General features: G+C 40.7%; 1 protein-coding gene across 1 annotated transcript in view; it reads left to right on the forward strand.

Annotated features, from left to right (window-relative positions):
* The window catches only part of LOC109907022 (metabotropic glutamate receptor 4-like), a 202871-nt gene extending 200230 nt beyond the window's left edge, over positions 1 to 2641 (forward strand). Inside the window, exon 11 of the mRNA XM_031793321.1 lies at positions 1953 to 2641. Within this exon, the coding sequence (XP_031649181.1) occupies positions 1953 to 2002 (50 nt within the window). The 3' untranslated portion in view covers positions 2003 to 2641. The remainder of the gene's footprint in view (positions 1 to 1952) is intronic.
* Positions 2642 to 22633: the final 19992 nt, after the last annotated feature.

A 22633-nucleotide genomic window follows, 5' to 3' on the forward strand; every position in this document is an offset into this window, starting at 1 on the left:
CAACCACTACACATCCCACCCCCAGTACTGTTGTCCCCCACACCATCCAACTCTCCCCACTAAACATCCCACCCTCCAGTGTACTGGCCCCCCACACTCTCCCTATCCCCCCACTTCACATCCTACCCTCCAGTGCAGTGGCCCCCAACACTCTCCCTCTCCCCCCACTTCACATCATACCCTCCAGTGTAGTGGCCCCCAACACCCTCCCTCTCCCCCCACTACACATCCTACCCTCCAGTGTAGTGGCCCCCCACACCCTCCCTCTCCCCCCACTACACATCCTACCCTCCAGTGTAGTGGGCCCCCACACCCTCTCTCTCCCCCCACTACACATCCTACCCTCCAGTGTAGTGGCCCCCCACACCCTCCCTCTCCCCCCCACTACACATCCCACCCTCCAGTACATTTGCCCCCCACCCAAGCTGTCAGCAGTAGCCGCTCAGATTTATCTGCTCTGACTCACCCAAACTGCAAATGCTGTTGTGGACAAGATTGGCAGATATGTGTGATGATTTCACTGTAGAACAAGTGAACTGGTGACAGATTTATTTAGAGAGGACATACCATATCGGTCAGGCCACAACTTGATAAAATAAGTAAACATTTTGTACAGTGTCTCTCACATCTGGTAATTGTGTGAGATCCACATTCACCATGTACTGCATAGTTACATATTGTCATCTTATGCTCAATGTTATCACAATTCTCCAAGCTATCTCTATGCTTTTCCTAAATGTTTTCATTTCTATCGTCATGGTGCCACTGTTGCATGCTTTGCTTGGTGCACAGAGAGAGATCTGAATGTAGTTACTGGGCCTTGCATTTGAATGAGTACTATTGCATCACATACTACCCTATACTGTACTTAAAACAGGGCCGGCTCCAGGCATAAGTGGCTTTTTTCTTGGAACTCAGTCGGGGTCTCAATTTACCGTTGAGAGCAAGTTCGAAATTTGGAGAAAGTTCGAAAAAGGAGCAAGTTCGAAATTTGGTTGTGCACCCGCAATGTTTCTCTTGGTATGTCAGTCACTGACAGTCACTCAATTAGCCATGTCAGCTAACAATTTTCATATTGGTAAGTTAGTCTACCCAGCTTTCTAAACTTGTAGCAATCATGCCCAAATACCGACCGGTCACGCAGGGCACGTGCCCAGGGTCCCTGTCCTCCAGCAGAGCCCATTGGTTTTGTTAGTCACTCTCACTCAGATATAATTTACATGGCATAAGTTATGGCAAAATCTCGCTAAGGGCCCCAAAAGGCTAGAGCCCTGGCGTAAAATTAACTGCAAGGGATACTTTACCATGAAATAGTCTGTACTTATAGGTCAAGCTGCAATTACTGGTTAAATAAGTCATTCTTAAGTCACTTTCAGAACAGTAAATATCCATGTGGAGACATCTCACTGGGCACAGACGTCAATTCAATGTCTATCCACGTGGGATCAACATGATTTCATTGAACTGAGGTTGTTTCAACCAGTGTGTGCCCAGTGAGTTGTTACAACAGCATCCTGATAAGCAATTCAATATTAGTTTTGAGAGTCAATTACTAGCTATAGCCACATCTGTACCCTGCTCTGCCCTACTTTCCAGCAGATCAAGGAAATCTGCATTTAGATTCAATTTACAGTTGGCAACACATTTCCTAGGAAGTTAAATAATTATTGTAATACTAACCACACAACATGAAAAATGCTACCAGTGCTTGCTATGCATATTAATTACTCTCTTACTCCACTGTTGGTTCCACCTGTACTCCCTGTTGACACTTGTGGTCTAAGGAAGTCATGCATAAATAGAAACTGTGCCGGCAATCACCTTAATGGACTGGAAGATAAGCCCCTGACAGATGGTTAAATAAGCCTTAATTGAATTGCCCAAATCTTCACCCACATCGTTTCCTTTCGCTCTTCTTTCCCTATCTTCCTCTTTCACGGCTCTATTCACAGCATTGGCCTCCAAGCAGACATACATCAGCTACAGTAACCATGCCATCTAAGAGACAGACAGTGGAACTCCGGCTTGGAAGAATAGCAAGGACCTGCCCGTGGGGTGAACAAACACCAAAAACTGGAGCACCAAGATGCAAGAGCAGTGGCAAAGGTGGAGAAATGAGAATGAGAATAATCACTCAACATACAGAACTGATGTCACTATTTTCAAGAGGACAAGGCAAGGCAAATATATTGAATGCCAAACAAAAGCAGTGCGGGGTGGGGAAGTGGGGATGTCAGGTAGACAGTGATGTCTCCCCTCCCCATCCTCCTTGTGACATGTCAGATACACCAGGCAATTACATTTCCAAATTCAGTCAGAGCCAATGACTTCAATTCAGTGTTTTCCTTCTGGAGTTTATATAACAGCATTTCTCTTCTGGTGTTTTGTCTGAAGCTGACTAACACCCTCTTCGGTAAGAGTGAATTGAGTTTTCTCTTTGTGTGCAGCAGTGTTGTGTCTCTCTCTACCAGTAGTAATGTGCAATTATTTGCCTCCCTTTCTTCTCTGTCCTTTCCAATGCGGGTGAAATGCTGAACATAATATCAAATTAGTCAAAGCTGTCAAAAGTAGATGAAAAAGTGTGTTGTTGGTGTGGGGTAAGTCTTCATTCAAGGCCAAAATAAACAAATATTAATCCTCAGGCTCTGTAACATTAACATTATGTTGTCATCATTTTAATGAAGGTCATAGTTGTGAAACAGAGCCAACAAGTATGCACCTTTCCAACCTTTAACATGTATGAATATTCAGTGTTACAGCAGGGGTCCAATAAGTGTTTTCTTAACATTTTGTACATCAAATGAAGCGATGGATTTTCACAGATGATAGTGATATCATAGCTGACACCATCTTTACGGGCTTATATACAGTCATAGAGCATGCCTCTGGGAGCATAATATGTACATGTAAATCCAACATGTGTGAGGATTGTGGTTCAACAGACACAGTGGCATTATCATGTTTTGACTATTACACACATGGTACCTTATGCAGATTAATGCAGATTAGAATACATGAAAAGGTATAAGAACTGGCTAAAAAGTCCAAGTATTGTATTTTCAACACCGCCTACTTTTCAGTGAAATACAGCTTCAAGACTACAGCCCATAGACAGCCATGCACTGCCTCAGTGTATTCATGCTGGCATTCTCACATGTGAGAATATCATTTCATGGTCTTGTTCCATTAGAAATTCAGCAGTTCCATCTCAACGTGACAAATTTGGAATCTGTAACAGATATGTCTAACATATAACTAGCTATTGGCGATACGTTAAGTAATGGTACAAACCACTCTTTGGAGCATCAGCAGTGTACTCTTTCTAGTGTGCACCATCCTTGGTTACGTTATTGACTCATTTGCCATGCACCTGTGATTTCCGTAATAGTGCTTGTTCCCTTAATGTTGTTCAGAGAAAGGAAGTCCTTCCACATCCACATGAGGGAATTGGGTTTAAAATCCCCTAAGGATGATATACATGCCTGTGCGGAAATCTAATTAGCATAATAAAAAAATACCCATAAGAATCTGTCAGTTTAAGCTAGAGATATCTATTTGTTTGCATTGGATGCATCTGAATCCACCGCATCCAGCAATTTAACACTTCTGCATCTGCGTTGAAAGGTGACAGAGTTAGAGAGGTGTTTGACAGACCATGAGACATCCCGAAATAACAATTTGGACGCTACAATTATTGGTCTTTTCACAAAACCGTCTGAACGGTTTGGCCTAAAAGCTATTATGACCCCTCTATGCAAAGATGAGACTCTCACGAACAGGATGTTGTTTCCTGTTTTGGAATAACACAAACATGTCAGTGGTTTTGCTCTACGAACCCTACAAGCGACCCCCTGTATCGTCTGAAGTCCGTACGACCGATCTACCAACATCTGTCTGTAGAGTCCGAACAGTTCGGGCTATGTACTAATAACCTGTGTAAAGGTGAGACTCTGACAAACACGTAAATGTTGGTTTGTTGCTCTTGGATGCGCACAGACCTCACAAGACTCGTCTGAAGGTCCTCCGGTACCAGATGAAAAATTGAATGGAAGTATATACAGTGCAATCGGAAAGTATTCAGAACCCTTGACTTTTTTCCTGATCAACCCACACACTATACCCAATAATGACAAAGGGAGAACAGGTTTTTAGAAATATTTGCAAATGTATAAAAAAATATAAAAACAGAATTACATTATTTACATAAGAATTGAGATCCTTTGCTATTAGACTCACATCCAGTTTCCATACAGCTTGATTGGAGTCCACCTGTGGTAAATTCAATTGATTGAACATGATTTGGAAAGGTACACACCTGTCTATATAAGGTCCCACAGTTGACAGTGCATGTCAAAGCAAAACCCAAGCCATGAGGTCGAATGAATTGTCTGTAGAGCTCAGAGACAGGATTGTGTTGAAGCGCAGATCTGGGGAAGGGTACCTAAACATTTCAGCAGCATTGAAGCTACACAAGAACACAACGGCCTCCATCATTGTTAAATGATGGAGTCTCTTCCTAGAGTTGGCCAATCGGCCAAACTGAGCAATCGGGGGAGAAGGACCTTGGTCAGGGAGGTGACCAAGAACCAGATGGTGACTCTGAAAGAGCTCCAGAGTTCCTCTGTGGAGATGGGATAACCTTCCAGAAGGACAACACTCCACAAATCAGGCCTTTATGGTACAGGGGCCAGACAAAAGCCACTCCTCAGTAAAAGGCACATGACAGCCCACTTGGAGATTGCCAAAGGCACCTAAAGACTCTCAGACCATGAGAAACAAGATTCTCTGGTCTGATGAAAACAAGATTGGACTCTTTGGCCTGAATGTCAAGCGTCACGTCTGAAGGAAACCTGGCTCCATCCCTATGGTGAATCCATGGTGGTGGCAGCATCATGCTGTGGGGAAGTGTTTCAGTGGCATGGACTGGGAGACTAGTCAGGATCGAGGGAAGGATGAAAGGAGCAAAGTACAGAGAGATTCTTAATGGAAACCTACTCCAGAGCGCTCAGGACCTAAGACTGAGGCGAAGGTTCACCTTCCAACAGGAAAACAACCCTAAGCACACAGCCAAGACAATGCAGGAATGGCTTTCGGGACAAGTTTCTGAATGTTCTTGAGTGACCCAGCCAGAGCCCGGACTTGAACCCGATTAAACATCTCTGGCGAGACCCGAATATAGCTGTGCAGCGATGCTCCCCATCCAACCTGACAGAGCTTGAGATGATCTGCAGAGAAAATTGGAAGAAACTCCCTAAATACTGGTGTTCCAAGATTGTAGCGTCATGCTCAAGAAGACTTGAGGCTGTAATCGCTGCCAAAGGTACTTCAACAAAGTACTGAGTAAATGGTCTGAATTCTTATGTAAATGTGATATTTCAGTTACAGTGGAGGAAAAAAGTATTTAGTCAGCCACCAATTGTGCAAGTTCTCCCACTTAAAAAGATGAGAGGCCTGTAATTTTCATCATAGGTACACTTTAACTATGACAGACAAAATGAGAGAGAAGAAATCCAGAAAATCACATTGTAGTATTTTTTATGAATTTATTTGCAAATTATGGTGGAGAATAAGTATTTGGTCAATAACAAAAGTTTATCTCAATACTTTGTTATATACCCTTTGTTTTCTGTAAGTCTTCACAAAGTTTTCACACACTGTTGCTGGTATTTTGGCCCATTCCTCCATGGCAGATCTCCTCTAGAGCAGTGATGTTTTGGGGCTGTTGCTGGGCAACACGGACTTTCAACTCCCTCCAAAGATTTGCTATGGGGTTGAGATCTGGAGACTGGCTAGGCCACTCCAGGACCTTGAAATGCTTCTTACAAAGCCACTCCTTCGTTGCCCGGGCGGTGTGTTTGGGATCATTGTCATGCTGAAAGACCCAGCCACGCTTCATCTTCAATGCCCTTGCTGATGGAAGGAGGTTTTCACTCAAACTCTCACGATACATGGCCCCATTAATTCTTTCCTTTACACGGATCAGTTGTCCTGGTCCCTTTGCAGAAAAACAGCCCCAACGAATGATGTTTCCACCCCCATGCTTCACAGTAGGTATGATGTTCTTTGGATGCAACTCAGCATTCTTTGTCCTCCAAACATGACGAGTTGAGTTTTTACCAAAAAGTTATATTTTGGTTTCATCTGACCATATGACATTCTCCCAATCTTCTTCTGGATCATCCAAATGCTCTCTAGCAAACTTCAGACGGGCCTGGACATGTACAGGTTTCCATTTCCTAATAATTGCTCCCACAGTTGATTTCTTCAAACCAAGCTGCTTACCTATTGCAGATTCAGTCTTCCCAGCCTGGTGCAGGTCTACAATTTTGTTTCTGGTGTCCATTGACAGCTCTTTGGTCTTGGCCATAGTGGAGTTTGGAGTATGACTGTTTGAGGTTGTGGACAGGTGTTTTTTATACAGATAACAAGTTCAAACAGGTGCCATTAATACAGGTAACGAGTGGAGGACAGAGGAGCCTCTTAAAGAAGAAGTTACAGGTCTGTGAGAACCAGAAATCTTGCTTGTTTGTAGGTGACCAAATAGTTATTTTCCACCATAATTTGCAAATAAATTCATAAAAAATCTGATGAATTTTCTCATTTTGTCTGTTGAAGTTGAAGTGTACCTATGATGAAAATTACAGGCCTCTCTCATCTTTTTAAGTGGGAGAACGTGCACAATTGGTGGCTGACTAAATACTTTTTTGCCCCACTGTATTTATATTTAATTCATCTGCAAACATTTCTGAAAACATGTTTTTGCTTAGCCATTAAACAATTTAATCAATTTTAAAATGAGGCTGTAATGTAACTAAATGTGCGAAAAGTCAAGGGGTTTGAATACTTTATGAATGCACTGGGAGACTGTTTAGTGACACAAATAAGGGCTTAAGAGTAAGCCTATACAAATCTCTCCTCTCATCTGTACTGTGGCCAGGCTTCAATGTTGTTAGTCATACAGTATTGTTAGTTTAATTTCATCATTCCGGAAACAATATCAGTATTAGTGATACCACAACAAGGACAGTCAGTAAATATAGTAAGAAAAAGATTGGCAAGATTCTGTACCACAGAAATTCATATGATATGGTTAGCAATTGGAAAAATGATTCTATAAGCTCCATAAGGAAAACAACTGTAGAAGATGTTTATAAATAATACTGGATAGAAAGGACAACCCTGTCTGTTTAATTTATGATTCTCAACACTCTGCTTCAACAAAGATCCCAGATATTGCAGCAAAATTAAATGTGTTCATTTTTCATTGTTTAAGATAAAGTATTGTGGGATTGTTTGTGTTTGTGAATATGATGATTTACTGTTTGTGCCTCCCCTTCATCTTTTTCCAACACTTGCAAAATAGAGTATGTAAGTGCTGATCGAACTAAATGGCAAGTTAATGTATGTTATTACAAATTAATTGATCATGTCTGCTTTATGTACTGACCTATTAAAAATGAAGAAAAATAAATAATAAAAATTACAGTGCCTGGATATTTATGAATTATCTATAGAAAACATGAAAATGTGTTGAGCATGTTAATTTTTATACAAGATATTTCTAATAAAATACTGTTTTGCAAAACAACATGCTGCTTCTTATTGTTGAGGTCAGAATATGACATGTTAATGATGACATTATCTCCGGGGAAACCACAGTGCTGTTCGAACCCTAGCCTAAGAAATGCATGGACAGGGAGAGATTTGTACTGGGGACACGCAGGCAAGTTGGAACAATTCATCATTAGTATTCTTTATCTGCAGGACATACTGTAGGAAATACACAGGCAGAGGGACCAACAACGTTGCACCAGCACCACCCCTGCAGCATTCAGGAATAATTTATCTTCTTCTGCAACCCAACACAGCCAGACTCTGAGCTAAGGCCATTAAAACCCCAGCCTTCATGCCTTATTTTTGTTTTCTGTTTAAAGGGATTTCACTTCTATTACAGACAATGTTTTAACATAACCTGAGTCTACAAAACAATAAGTACACCTTCCTAATACTGAGTTGCACCCCTCGTTTTGCCCTCAGAACAGCCTCAATTAATCAAATAAAATGTTATTTGTCACATGCGCCGAATACAACAGGTTGAATTGCTTACATTGAAATGCTTACTTACAAGCCCTTAAAAAAATTGTTATGGCTGGGGGCAGTATTGAGTAGCTTGGATGAATAAGGTGCCCAGAGTAAACTGTCTGCTACTCAGGCCCAGTTTCTAATATATGCATATTATTGGTAGATTTGGATAGAAAACACTCTGAAATGTCTAAAAAACCTGAGAAAAATCCAACCAGGAAGTGGGAAATCTGAGGTTTGTAGTTTTTCAAGTCATTGCCTATCGAATATACAGTGTCTATGGGGTCATATTGCACTTTCTAAGGCACTTTCCACTATGTCAACAGTCTTTAGAACCTTGTTTGATGCTTCTATTGTGAAGTGGGGGCGAATGAGAGGGGAATGAGTCAGAGGTCTGCCAGAGAGGCATGAGCTGACCATGCACGTTCACGTGATAGTTAGCTTGCGTTTCACCTAGTGATCGCGTGTCATGAATTTGGATTACTGTGCTAAACGTGCAAACAAAAAGGAGGTATTTGGACATAAATGATGGACTTTATCGAACAAATCAAACATTTATTGTGGAACTGGGATGCCTGGGAGTGGATCATCAAAGGTAAGTTAATATTTATAATGCTATTTCTAACTTCTGTTGACTACACATCATGGCGGATATCTGTTTGGGTTGTTTTGGTCTTTGAGTGTTGTACTCAAATTATTGCATGGTGTGCTTTTTCGGTAAAGCTTTCTTGAAATCTGACACAGCAGTTGCATTAAGGAGAAGTGTATCTATAATTCCATGCATAATAGTTTTATCTTTTATCAATGTTTATTATGAGTATTTCTGTAAATTGATGTGGCTCTCTGCAAAATCACCAGATGTTTTGGAACTACTGAATATAACGCGCCAATGTATACTGAGATTCTTTATATTAATATGAACTTTTTTGAACAAAACATATGTGTATTGTGTAACATGAAGTCCTATGAGTGTCATCTGATGAAGATCATCAAAGGTTAGTGATGAATTTATCTCTATTTCTGATTTTTGTGACTCCTCTCTTTGCGACTCCTCTTCTTTTGCTTTTGTCGTAAAGCCTTTTTGAAATCGGACACTGTGGTGGGATTAACAAGAAGTGTATCTTTAAAATGGTGTAAAATACTTGTATGTTTGAGGAATTTTAATTATGGTATTTCTGTTGTTTTGAATTTGGCGCCCTATACCTTCACTGGTTGTTGTCATATCATCCCGTTAGCGGGATCTCAGCCCAAAGAGGTTTTAACCAACAATGCAGTTGTAATAAAATAGAGATATGAAAGATAAATAATTAAATAGCAGACATAAATAAAAATAGGGGGGCAATATACAGGGGGTATCATTACAAAGCCAATGTGTCCATGTGCACTGGTGTCGAGGTAATTGAGGTAATTATGTACATGCAGGTAGGGTTACTAAAGTCGGGGGGGGGGGGGGGGGGTTGCAAATAGTACGGGTAGCCATTTGATTAGCTGTTTAGGAGTCTTATGGCTTGGGGGTAGAAGCTGTTTAGAAGCCTCCTGGACCTAGACTTGGCGCTCCAGTACCGCTTGCCTTTCGGTAGCAGAGAGGACAGTCTATGGCTCGGGTGGCTGGGGTCTTTGACAATTTTTAGGTCCTTCCTCTGACACCACCTGGTGTAGAGATCCTGGATGGCAGGCAGCTTAGCCCTAGTGATGTACTGGGCTGGATGCATTACCCTCTGTAGTGCCTTGCGGTCGGAGGCCGAGCAATTGCCGTACCAGGCAGTGATGCAACCAGTCAGGCAGGATGCTTTTCGATGTTGCAGCTGTAGAAGCTTTTGAGGATCTCAGGACCCATGCCAAAACTTTTTAGTTTCCTGAGGGGGAATAGGCTTTGTCGTGCCCTCTTCACGACTGTCTTGGTGTGTTTGCACCATTGTAGTTTGTTGTTGATGTGGACACCAAGGACCTTGAAGCTCTCAACCTGCTCCACTACAGCCCCATCGATGAGAATGGTGGCGTGCTCGGTCCTCCTTTTCCTGTAGTCCACAATCATCTCCTTAGTCTTGGTTACATTGAGGGTTAGGTTGTTATTCTGGCACCACCCGGCAAGGTCTCTGACCTCCTCCCTATAGGCTGTCTCATCGTTGTTGGTGATCATTCCTACCACTGTTGTGTCATCAGCAAACATATTGATGGTTTTGGAGTTGTGCCTGGCCATGAGTGAACATGGAGTACAGGAGGGGACTGAGCACACACCCCTGTGGGGCCCCCTTGTTGAGGATCAGCGTGGTGGATGGGTTGTTACCTACCCTCACCACCTGGGGGTGGCCCGTCAGGAAGTCTAGGATCCAGTTGCAGAGGGAGGTGTTTAGTCCCAGGGTCCTTAGCTTAGTGATGAGCTTTGAGGGCACTATGGTGTTGAACGCTGAGCTGTAGTGAATGAATAGCATTCTCACATAGGTGTTCCTTTTGTCCAGGTGGGAAAGCGCAGTGTAGAGTGCAATAGAGATTGCGTCATCTGTGAATCTGTTGGTGCGGTATACAAATTGGAGTGAGTCTTAGGTTTCTGTGATAATGAGGTTGATGTGAGCCATGACCAGCCTTTCAAAGCATTTCATGGCTACAGACGAGAGTGCTACAGGTCGCTTGTCATTTAGGCAGTGAAGACACTTGCCAGTTAGTCAGAGCATGCTCGCTGTACACATCCTGGTAATCCGTCTGGCCCTGTGGCCTTGTGAATGTTCACTTGTTTAAAAGTCTTACTCACATCGGCTGCGGAGAGCGTGCTCGCACAGTCTTCCAGAACAGCTGGTGCTTTCATGCATGTTTCAGTGTTTCTTGCCTCGAAGCAAGCATATAAGTTATTTAGCTCGTCTGGTAGGCACGTGTCACTGAGCAGCTCTCGGCTGTGCTTCCCTTTGTAGTCTGTAATAGTTTGCAAGCCCTGTCACATCCGACAACCATTGGAGCCGGTGTAATATGATTCAATCTTAGTCCTGTATTGACGCTTTGCCTGTTTAATGGTTCGTCGGAAGGCATACCAGGATTTCTTATAAGCTTCCGGGTTAGTGTCCCGCTCCCTGAAAGCGGCAGCTCTACCCTTTAGCTCAGTGTGGATGTTGCCTGTAATCCATGGCTTCTGGTTGAGGCATGTACGTACAGTCACTGTGGGGACGACGTCCTTGATGCACTTATTGATAAAGCCAGTGACTGATGTGGTGTGCCACATGCCATCGGAAGAATCCCGGAACATATTCCAGTCTGTGCAAGCAAAACAGTCCTGTAGTTTAGCATCTTCTTCATTTCACTTTTTTTATAGACCGGGTCACTGGTGCTTCCTAGTTTCATTTTTGCTTGTAAGCATGAATCAAAAGAATAGAGTTATGGTCAGATTTGCCAAATGGAGTGCGGGGGAGAGCTTTGTATGCGTCTCTGTGTGTGGAGTAAAGGTCTAGAATTTTTTTCCTTCGGGTTGCACTGTTTATCCTCTCTGGGATCATTCGGGACGCTAGCGTCCCACCTCGCCAACATCCAGTGAAATTGCAGGGCGCCAAATTCAAAACAACAGAAATCTCATAATTAAAATTCCTTAACCATTCAAGTATTTTACACCATTTTAAAGATACACTTCTCGTTAATCCAACCACAGTGTCTGATTTCAAAAAGGCTTTTCGGCAAAAGCAGAACATATCATCATGTTAGGTCAGCAACTAGTCAGAGAAAGCATTCAGCCATTTTCCAACCAAATAGAGGTGTCACAAAAAGCAGAAATATAGAAACAATTAATTAAAATCACTAACCTTTGACGATCTTCATCAGATGACACTCCCAGGACTCAATGTTACACAATACATGTATGTTTGTTCGATCAAGTTCATATTTATATCCAAAAACCTCAGTTTACATTGGCGCCATGTTCAGATATGCCTCCAAAACATCAGGAGAAATTGCAGAGAGCCACATCAAATAACAGAAATACTCATCATAAACTTTTATGAAAGATACATGTTTTACATAGAATTAAAGATAAACTTGTTCTTAATGCAACCACTGTGTCAGATTTAAAAAAAGCTTTATGGCAAAAGCACGATATTCAATCATCTGAGAACAGCGTTCAGCCACAAAAGCAAGCAATACACTTACCCGCCAAGTTGTGGAGTCAACAAAAGTCATAAATAGCATTATAAATCTTCACTTACCTTTGCTGATCTTCGTCTGAATGCACTCCCAAGACTCCCACTTCCACAAGAAATGTTTGTTTTGTTGGATTACGTCCATATTTATGTCCAAATACCTCCGTTTTGTTCGCGCGCTTAGTTCACTATTCCAAAGGCACAATGCTGAGTGCAAAATCCAGACGAAAATCAAAAGAGTTCCATTACAGTTTGTTGAAACATGTCAAACGATGTTTACAATCAATCCTTAGGGTATTTTTATAATAAATCTTCAATAATATTCCAACCGGACAATAGTGTATTCATTACAGAGGAAAAAGAAGGTTTTCGCCTGCCATATGAGTTCTGTTATACTCACAGACATCATTCAAACAGATTTAGAAACTTCAGAGTGTTTTCTATCCAATACTACTAATAATATGCATATATTAGCATCTGTGACAGAGTAGCAGGCAGTTTACTCTGGGCACCTTATTCATCTAAGCTACTTAATACTGCCCCCTGTCACCAAGAAGTTAACATGCTTATAGAAATTCTGTAATACTGATTTTAAACCTCACTAGGGTATGTGGGACGCTAGCGTCCAAATTCAAAAACAGAATTACTCATTATAAAAATTCATAAAACATACAAGTGTAAAACATCGGTTTAAAAATGTACTTGTTGTTAATCCAACCATGGTGTCAGATTTCGAAAAGGCTTTACAGTGAACTCATACCATGCAGTTATCTGAGAACAGCACCCAGCATACAAATCATTACAAACAGTTACCAGCCAAATAGAGGAGTTACACAAGTCAGAAATAGCAATAAAATTAATCACTTACCTTTGATGATCTTCATATGGTTGCACTTACAAGACTCCCATTTACTCAATAAATGTTTGTTTTGTTCGATAAAGTCCCTCTTTATATCCAAATACCTCTGTTTTTTTGTTCTGTTTTTTTTTGTTTGCACGTTTTGTTCAGTAATCCACAGGCTCAAACGCAGTCACAACAGGCAGAAAATCCAAATAGTATCCGTAAAGTCCGTAGAAACATGTCAAACGATGTTTAGAATCAATCCTCAGGTTATTTTTAGCCTAAATAATCGATAATATTTAAACTGGACAATAACATTGTCAATTTAAAAGGTAAACAAGAAAGGCGCGCTCTCGGTCGTGCGCATGAAAAACCTCTGGGACTCTGGGACTGTTGGGTCCACTCATTCAGAGTGGTCTTACTCTCTCATTTTTCAGAATACAAACCTGAAACAATTTCTAAAGACTGTTGACATCTGGTGGAAGCCATAGAAAGTGCAAATTGAGTCCTTAGTCAATTGGTACTGTAATTGCATTCAATAGAAAACTACAAATATAAAATCCCACTTCCTGGATGGATTTTTCTCAGGTTTTTGCCTGCCAAATCAGTTCTGTTATACTCACAGACATTATTTAAACAGTTTAGGAAACTTTAGAGTGTTTCCTATCCAGATCTACCAATTACAGCTTCTGGGCCTGAGTGGCAGGCAGTTTACTTTGGGCACGCTTTTCATCTGGAGGTGAAAATAGTGCCCCCTACCCTTTCCCTGCATTAAAGTCACCGGCCACTAGGAGCGCCGCCTCTGGATGAACGTTTTCCTGGTTGCATATTGGCAGAATACAGCTCATTTAGTGAGGTTTTAGTGCCAACCTCGCTCTATGGTGGAGTGTAGACAGGTACGAAAAATACAGATGAAAACTCTCTTGGTAAAGTAGATAGTGTGGTCTACAGCTCTTCATGGGATACTCTACCTCAGGCGAGCAAAACCTTGAGACTTCCTTAGATATCATGCACCAGCTGTTGTTTACATAAATGCATAGGCCCCTGCCCCTTGTCTTACCAGAGGCTGCTGTTCTGTCTTGCCGATAGTGTATAACCCGCCAGCTGTACGTTCTTAAAGTCATCGTTCAATGAAATATAAGATATTACAGTTTTTAATGTCCCTTTGGTCGGATATACGTGCTTTCAGTTCATCCCATTTATTTTCCAGTAATTTAACGTTAGCTAGCAGAACCGAAGCCAAGGGCAGATTAGCCACTCGTCGCCTGATCCTTGCAATGCACCCTGATCTTTTGCCTTGAAATCTCTGCTTCCTTCTTCAGTGAATCACGGGGATCGGGGCCCGGTCAGGTGTCTGCAGTATATCCCTCTTGTCCAACTCATTGAAGAAGAGTCCTTGGCCAATTTTAAGTGAGTAATCCCAGTTCTGATGTCCAGAAGCTCTTTTCGGTCATATGAGATGGTAGCAGCAACATTATGTACAAAACAAGTTAATAAAAAAAAATATATATATATAAATAGCATGATTGGCTGAGAGCCGATAAGACGACAGTCCTACCCTCCGATGCCATCATGTTATGGGGCATGAACTCTACAAGGTGTCAAGCGTTGCACAGGGATGCTGGCCCATGTTGCCTCCAATGCTTCCCACAGTTGTGTCAAGTTGGTTGAAGGTCCATTGGGTGGTGGACTATTCTTGATACATACAGGAAACTGTTGATTGTGAAAAACCCAGCAGTGTTGCAGTTCTTGACACAAACTGATGAGCCTGGCACCTACTACCATACCCCGTTCAAAGGCACTTAAATATTTTGTCTTGCCCATTCTCCCTCTGAATTGTACATATACACAACCCATGTCTCAATTGTCTCAAGGCTTAAAAATACTTATTTAACCAGTCTCCTCCCCATCTACATTGATTAATGTGGATTTAACAAGTGATATCAATAAGGGATCATAACTTTCACCTGGATTCCCCTGGTCAGTCTATGTCATGAAATGTTTTGTATGTCATAATGTTTTGTGCACTCAGTGTAGATCAGTGCAAATTTATTCAAATTCCAAAAGTGTCCTTTGAATGGAGAGAAGGATTGCTACTTCCCAACAACACCAACCCCCACAAACACAGCGAGACAGAGAAATGGTTGTAGAAAACAATTCGAAGTGGAAAACACATTATAGCACAGAATAATATTTTTACAAGGATTTTGCAAGTGATTAATCACGTTAGTGATGACAGCAGAAAAAATAGATCCGTTGCACCAGCTCTGCTATTTTATACCATTGTTCTTAGTGCATAATTATTCATGATAATTGCTTGCGAGGCAGAGACAAATGAGCACAATGTAGATCATCTTAAATGAGTTCAATAAGAATCTGATCCCTTACCTACCCAGTTTTGTTCCCAATGAACTATATGCTGTTCCAACCCTAAATGGTCCTTTACATCTGCAGATCACAATATGTATGGTAATAACTATTCATTTTGAGCATAAAAGGTAAGGGAAATACCAGATGTGACAAGGAGATCAATGGAACAGAGACAATGGGGCACCAATATCTGATCTAACAAAGTGGATATTCGTTATTTTCATCATGATGTGCGTGTTCTAACAAGCACACTAAAATACAATTTAGATATATTTGTCTGTTTTCGCTGAATATTATGTGTAAGTTGTCCTTTTCTGGTTTAGAAAATAATTATGCTAAATGATAACTCCCATTCGTGTACGCTGGTAACATTGCTAACCATATAGAAATGGGCGGGAGTCTTTTTTAAATGTAATGCAGTTGATTGGTAACGATGGTAACGATGACATGAACATTGGGGTTGACATACATACCAGCATAGTGTGAAATACACATACTGTATAAATCTTCTTAGGGATAGCCCCCTTTTTTTCAATTTTTGCCTAAAATGACATACCCAAATCTAACTGCCTGTAGCTCAGGCCCTGAAGAAAGGATATGCATATTCTTGGTACCATTTGAAAGAAAACACTTTGAAGTTTGTGGAGATGTGAATTGAATGTAGGAGAATATAACACAATAGATCTGGTAGAAGAAAATACAAAGAAAAAAACAACCCGTTCCTTTTTCTACCACCATCTTTGAAATGCAACAGAAAGGTCCCACTTCTAGCCATCACTCTGGTAATTCCGATGGTGTCCAAAAGATGGCAGCAGTGCATGTGTAAAGTTTCAGACGGATAACTTGAAGTATGAGCTAACTACATGACATTTACTGTGAAGTCACCCAGGTACATTTGGGCAAATCGTGGAGACATTTGCATTCATATGACATTTTTCTGCAAGAATATCATCAAATCTGTATACTTGGACTTTGATTTAGCTTTTCCAGTATTAGTAGCCATATTACAAGTTCAACATTTGTAAAACAACCAGTTCTCATAACTTCATCACTCTGAATTATCTTAGAATTTTTGTTCAAAAGGAAAAGGCATGCTGTTGCAAAAAGTTAGCATCTACATTTTGCGAAAGATACAGGGAGATTTAAGCCAATTTAAGTCAAAACTGTAACTAGGCACTCGGGAACATTCAATGTTGTCTTGGTAAGCAACTCTAGTTTATATTTGGCCTTGTGTATTAGGCTATTTTCCTGCTGAAAGGGGAATTTGTCTCCCAGTGTCTAGGATTTTGCCTATGCTTAGCTCTATTCTGTTTATTTTAATTTTAAAAAACTCCCTAGTCCATGCCGATGACAAGCATACCCATAGGATGATGCAGCCACCACCATGCTTGAAAATATGAATAATGGTACTCAGTGATGTGTTGGATTTGCCCCAACATAAAGCTTTGTATTCAGGACATAAAGTTAATTTCTTTACCACATTTTTGGCAGTTTTCCTTTCTTGCCAAACAGGATGCATGTTTTGGAATATGTTTTATTCCGTATAAGCTTCCTTCTTTTCACTCCATCATTTAGGTTAGTATTGTGGAGTAACTACAATGTTGTTGATCCATTCTCAGTTGTATTGTAACGTAGACGCTGGGAGTCGAGAAGCAGGTGCAGGTGGTTACTTCAATATAACAAACATGGAGGGATATAACGTAGGAGTAGAGTCTAGACATGAACAACAGAAACAACACTGCCAGGGGAAAAAAACCTAATGGAGTGCCAGATAAAGGGGAGGTAATGAGTGAGGTAATGGAGTCCAGGTGTGCCTAATGATGAAGCTTAGTGGAAAAAAATCTCAATTTAATCAATTTTATATTCAGGCTGTAACAGAACATGGGGAAAAGGTCAAGGGCTGTGAATACTTTCTGATGGCACTGTAACTGTCAGAGAGCAACACAGAGTGTAGTTGATCTGTTATGTTGTGTTATGTCAGATGTAAACACATCTAATATTGACACAAAACTAATCTGAATTTATATTGTGTACATTTTCATATGACATATGAATTTGTCAAACATTTATCTGTCATTTTATATCTGGTGTATCCTTGTTGGTATTAAAGGAACAGACAGCATATCCCATCCAGGCAATCGTATGGCCTAGGGCCAAACCTGAGATTCTGCAACAAACCTGATATTCAGGCAATGCTCATAATAATCTACATCATCATCTACACTGTTGAATCATAAAACCAATGTGGTGTGCTAGAGGAAATGTTGTCAGGGGATTGCAAGGAAGATGAATGGAAGTTCGCATCTGCCAGAGACAGAAAACTGAAAAGTACAAGAGATTGAGGTGGATTTATTGAAAGACTGTAAAGCTCCTCAAGGCCAAACCAGTGCTGGGGCTTTGCTGCAGTACATGGTGAATGCTAAGTGATCTTTTGACCTCTGTCCAGAAACAACTGTATAGCACAACATTCATACTTTTTCAATTGTTTTATTACCATGACTAGAAGTATAATTGAAAGTTAATGATGGTCTAATTGAATGTACACTGAAATAATGGTCCTGTAAAATGTATGTTAACAGATATTGTGACATATAAGAGACATATGTATGAGCATATAAGGTAACATATATTAAGACATATAAAGGGCATTGTAACATATACACAGGGAGTCAGGAAGCAGGTGCAGAAGGTGAGTTTAATAATAATGAACATGAAGATAATACAAAACAGGAGAAGTGTACTGAACGTAACCAAAACCAATACTGCCTGACTACTGAGGCTACAGAGGGCTATATGAAGGGAGAATAATCAGGGTGGTGATGAAGTCCAGGTATGAGTAACGATGGGGAGCAGGTGTGCGCAATGTGGGTTGCCAGGACCCGTGGTTAGTAGACCAGCGACGTCGAGCGCCAGAGGGAGGGAGAAGGAGTAAGCACAACAAGCAAATTATATATATGTAATTCACATTTCAATACTACATGGGTCACACATAGAGTATATGATCATAAAAGTATTATACATATATGCACATATGTGTATACATAAGGCAGAAATATATGTCCCATATATGAAAATGGCCAATTGTTGTATATTTCAACATACAGTGCCTCGAAAAGTATTCAGACCCATTTACTTTTTCCACATTTTGTTAGGTTAAAGCATTTTTCTAAAATGTATTTAAAAAAATGTTTTCCCTTCATCAATCTGAAAACAATACCCCATAATGACAAAGCAAAAACAGGTTTTCAGAAAAGTTTGCTAATTTACATTAAAAAAAGAATGAAATCACATTTAAATAAGTATTCAGACCCTTTACTCAGTACTTTGTTCAAGCACTTTGGCAGCGGTTATAGCCTCATGTCTTCTTGGGTATGACACTACAAGCTTAGCACATCTGTATTTGGAGAGTTTCTCCCATTCTTCTCTGCAGCACCTTTCAAGCTCTGTCAGGTTGGATGGGGAGCATTGCTGCACAGTTATTTTCAGGTCTTTCCATAGATGACTGATCGGGTTCAAGTCCAGGCTCTGGCCGGGCCACTCAAGGACATTCAGAGACTTGTCCTGAAAGCCACTCCTGGCTGTGTGCTTAGGGTCGTTGTGCTGTTGGAAGGTGAACCTTCACCCCAGTCTGAGGTCTTGAGCACTCTGGAGCAGGTTTTCATCAAGGATATCTCTGTACTTTGCTCTGATCATCTTTGCCTCATTCCTGACTAGTTTCCAAGTCTCTGCAACTGAAAAACATCCCCACAGCATGATGCTGCCACCACCATGCTTCAACATAGGGATGCTGCCAAGTTTCCTCCAGACGTGATACTTGGCATTCAGGCCAAAGAGTTCAATCTTGGTTTCATCAGACCAGAGAATCTTTAGGTGCTTTTTGGCAATCTCTAAGCGGGCTGTCATGTTCCTTTTACTAAGGAGTTGCTTCCATCTGGCTACTCTACCATAAAAGCCTGATTGGTGGAGTGCTGCAGAGAGGATTGTCATTCTGGAAGATTCTGCCATCTCCATAGAGAAACTCTAGAGCACTGTCAGAGTGACCAGCGGGTTCTTGGTCACCTCCCTGACCAAGGCACTTCTCCCCTGATTGCTCAGTTTGGCCGGGCGGCCAGCTCTAGGAAGAGTCTTGGTGGTTCCAAACTTCTTCCATTTAAGAATGATGAAGTCCACTGTGTTTGTGGGGACGTTCAATGCTGCATAAATGTTTTGGTACCCTTCCCCAGATCTGTGCCTTGACACAATCCTGTCTGGGAGCTCTACAGATAATTATTTCACCCTCATGGCTTGGTTTTTGCTCTGACATGAACTGTCAACTGCGGAACCTTATATAGACAGGTGTGTGCCTTTCCAAATCATGTAAAATCAATTGAATTGACCACAGGTGGACTCTATAATCAAGTTGTAGAAACATCTCAAGTATGATCAATGGAATCAGAATGCACCTGAGCTCAATTTTCAGTCTCATAGCAAAGGGTCTGAACACTTATGTACAGTTGAAGTCGTCAGGTTACATACAATTTGATTGGAGTCATTAAAACTCATTTTTCAGCCACTCTACAAATTTCTTGTTAATTTTGGCAAGTAGGTTAGGACATCTACTTTGTGCATGACACAAGTCATTTTTCCAACAATTGTTGATAATTTCACTTAAATATATATATATATATATATATATAATTCACTGTATCACAATTCCAGTGGGTCAGAAGTTTACATACACTATGTTGACTGTTCCTTTAAAGACATTGGAAAATTTAGAAGCTCCTGATAGGCCAATTGATCTCATTCGAGTCAATTGGAGGTGTAGCTGTGGATGTATTTCAAGGCCTACCTTCAAACTCAGTTCCTCTTTGCTTGACATCATGGGAAAATCAAAAGAAATCAGCCAAGACCTCAGAAAAAATTGTAGACCTCCACAAGTCTGGTTCATCCTTGGGAGCAATTTCCAAATGCCTGAAGGTACCACGTTCATCTGTACAAACAATAATACGCAAGTATAAACATCATGGGACCACGCAGTTGTCGTACCGCTCAGGAAGGAGACGTGTTCTGTTTTTGGAGAAATGTCCACTGGTCTGATGAAACAAAAATGTAACTGTTTGGCCATAATGACCATTGTTATGTTTGGAGGACAAAGGGGGAGGCTTGCAAGCCGATGAATACCATCCCAACCATCAAGCACGGGTGTGGCAGCATCATGTTGTGAGGGTGCTTTGCTGCAGGAGTGACTGGTGCACTTCACAAAATATGTGGCATCATGAGGCAGGAAAATGATGTGGATATATTGAAGCAACATCTCAAGACATCAGTCAAGAAGTGAAAGCTTGGTTGCAAATGGGTCTTCCAAATGGACAATGACCCCAAGCATACTTCCAAAGTTGTGGGAAAATGGCTTAAGGACAACAAAGTCAAGGTATTGGAGTGACCATCATAAAGCCCTGACCTCAATCCCATAGAACATTTGTGGGCAATACTGAAAAAGTGTGTGCGAGCAGGGAGGCCTGACTCAGTTACATCAGCTCTGTAAGGAGGAATGGGCCAAAATTCACCCAACTTATTGTGGGAAGCTTGTGGAAGGCTACCCGAAATGTTTGACCCAAGTTAATTAATTTAAGGCAATGCTACCAAATACTAATTGAGTGTATGTAAATGTCTGACCCACTGGGAATGTGATGAAAGAAATCAAATCTGAAATAAGCCATTCTACTATTTTTCTGACATTTCACATTCTTAAAATAAAGTGGTAATCCTAACTGACCTAAAACAGGGAATTGTTTATTAGGATTAAATGTCAGGAATTGTGAAAAACTGAGATTAAATGTATTTGGCTAAGGTGTATGTAAACTTCCAACTTCAACTGTAAATAAGGTATTTCTGCTTCTTATTTTATATACATTTGCAAAAAAATGTACAAACCTGTTTTCGCTTTGTCGTTATGGGGTATTGTGTGAGGACATTGTTTAAAATGTAATCCATGTTAGAATAAGGCTGTAACTGCCACGTAGATAAGAGTGGTGGGTGTGGAGTCAGGCGCAGAGAGCAGAGGGTTTGGATTATTGTATTTATTCCGGACAGAACAAGGTCACGCCAACAACAACGGGCGACAAAATAAGACCCACCCAAAACAGGACACCAAAACAGTCCAACAAATAAATAAACGCAACCATCCACAAATAACAGAAAATAAGCCCGCACAAAAGCAGGCGGGCATAGATGGCTTAAATAGCCTTGATCAAAACCCCAAACGAGAAACAGGTGAAACCAATACAGACATAACCAACAGAAAAGGAAAAGGGAATCGGTGGCAGCTAGTAAACCGGTGACGACGAGCACCACCCAAACTGGAAGAGGAGCCACCTTCGGTGGAAGTCGTGACAGAAACGTAACAACATTTTGAAAAGTCCAGGGGTCTGAATGCTTTCCGAAGGCACTGTATACAGTATGTGAGATATAAGTACTTATACAGTATGTAGTTATAGTACCTTCACACCTCTTGACTGTTTCTACATTTTGTTGTTATTACAGCCTGAATTTAAAATGGATTCAATTTTAGATTTTTTCCCCCTGTCCTACACACAATAGCCCATAATGTTAAACTGGAATTATGTTTTTAGAAAGGACAATAACCTAAAACACAAGGCCAAATCTACACTGGAGTTGCTTACTAAGAGGACAGTGACAGTTTTGATTGAAATCTACTTGAAAATCTATAGCAAGACCAGAAAATAGTTGTCTAGCAATGGTCAACATTCAATTTGACAGAGCTTGAAGAATTTTGAAAACAATAATGGGCAAATGATGCACAATCCAGCTGTGGAAAACTATTAGAGACTTACCGAGAAAGATTCACTGCTGTAATTGCTCCCAAAGATGCTTCTAAAAAGTATTGACTAAGGGGTGTGAATACTTGGTCAATTAAATATTTCTGTATTTCATTTGAATTAAATTGGCAATCAATTCTAAAGACATGTTTTCACTTTGTTATGATTGTGTATTGTGTGTAGATGGGTGGAAAAATATCAATTTCTAATTCAGGCTGTAACACAACAAAATGTGGAATAATTCAAGCGCTATTAATACTTTCTGAAGGCACTGTATATGTGTGGTTCATATATAAGCATCTTCTAACACTAAATATGTCAATATAAAGCATATAAGTAACATAGATATGTTGCCATATATTACTTTTCTGTATACTGTAGGTAAGTTTACAATTTTAATTTAG

Source organism: Oncorhynchus kisutch, linkage group LG17, assembly GCF_002021735.2.
Source record: "Oncorhynchus kisutch isolate 150728-3 linkage group LG17, Okis_V2, whole genome shotgun sequence".
Classification (NCBI taxonomy): Eukaryota; Metazoa; Chordata; class Actinopteri; order Salmoniformes; family Salmonidae; genus Oncorhynchus; species Oncorhynchus kisutch.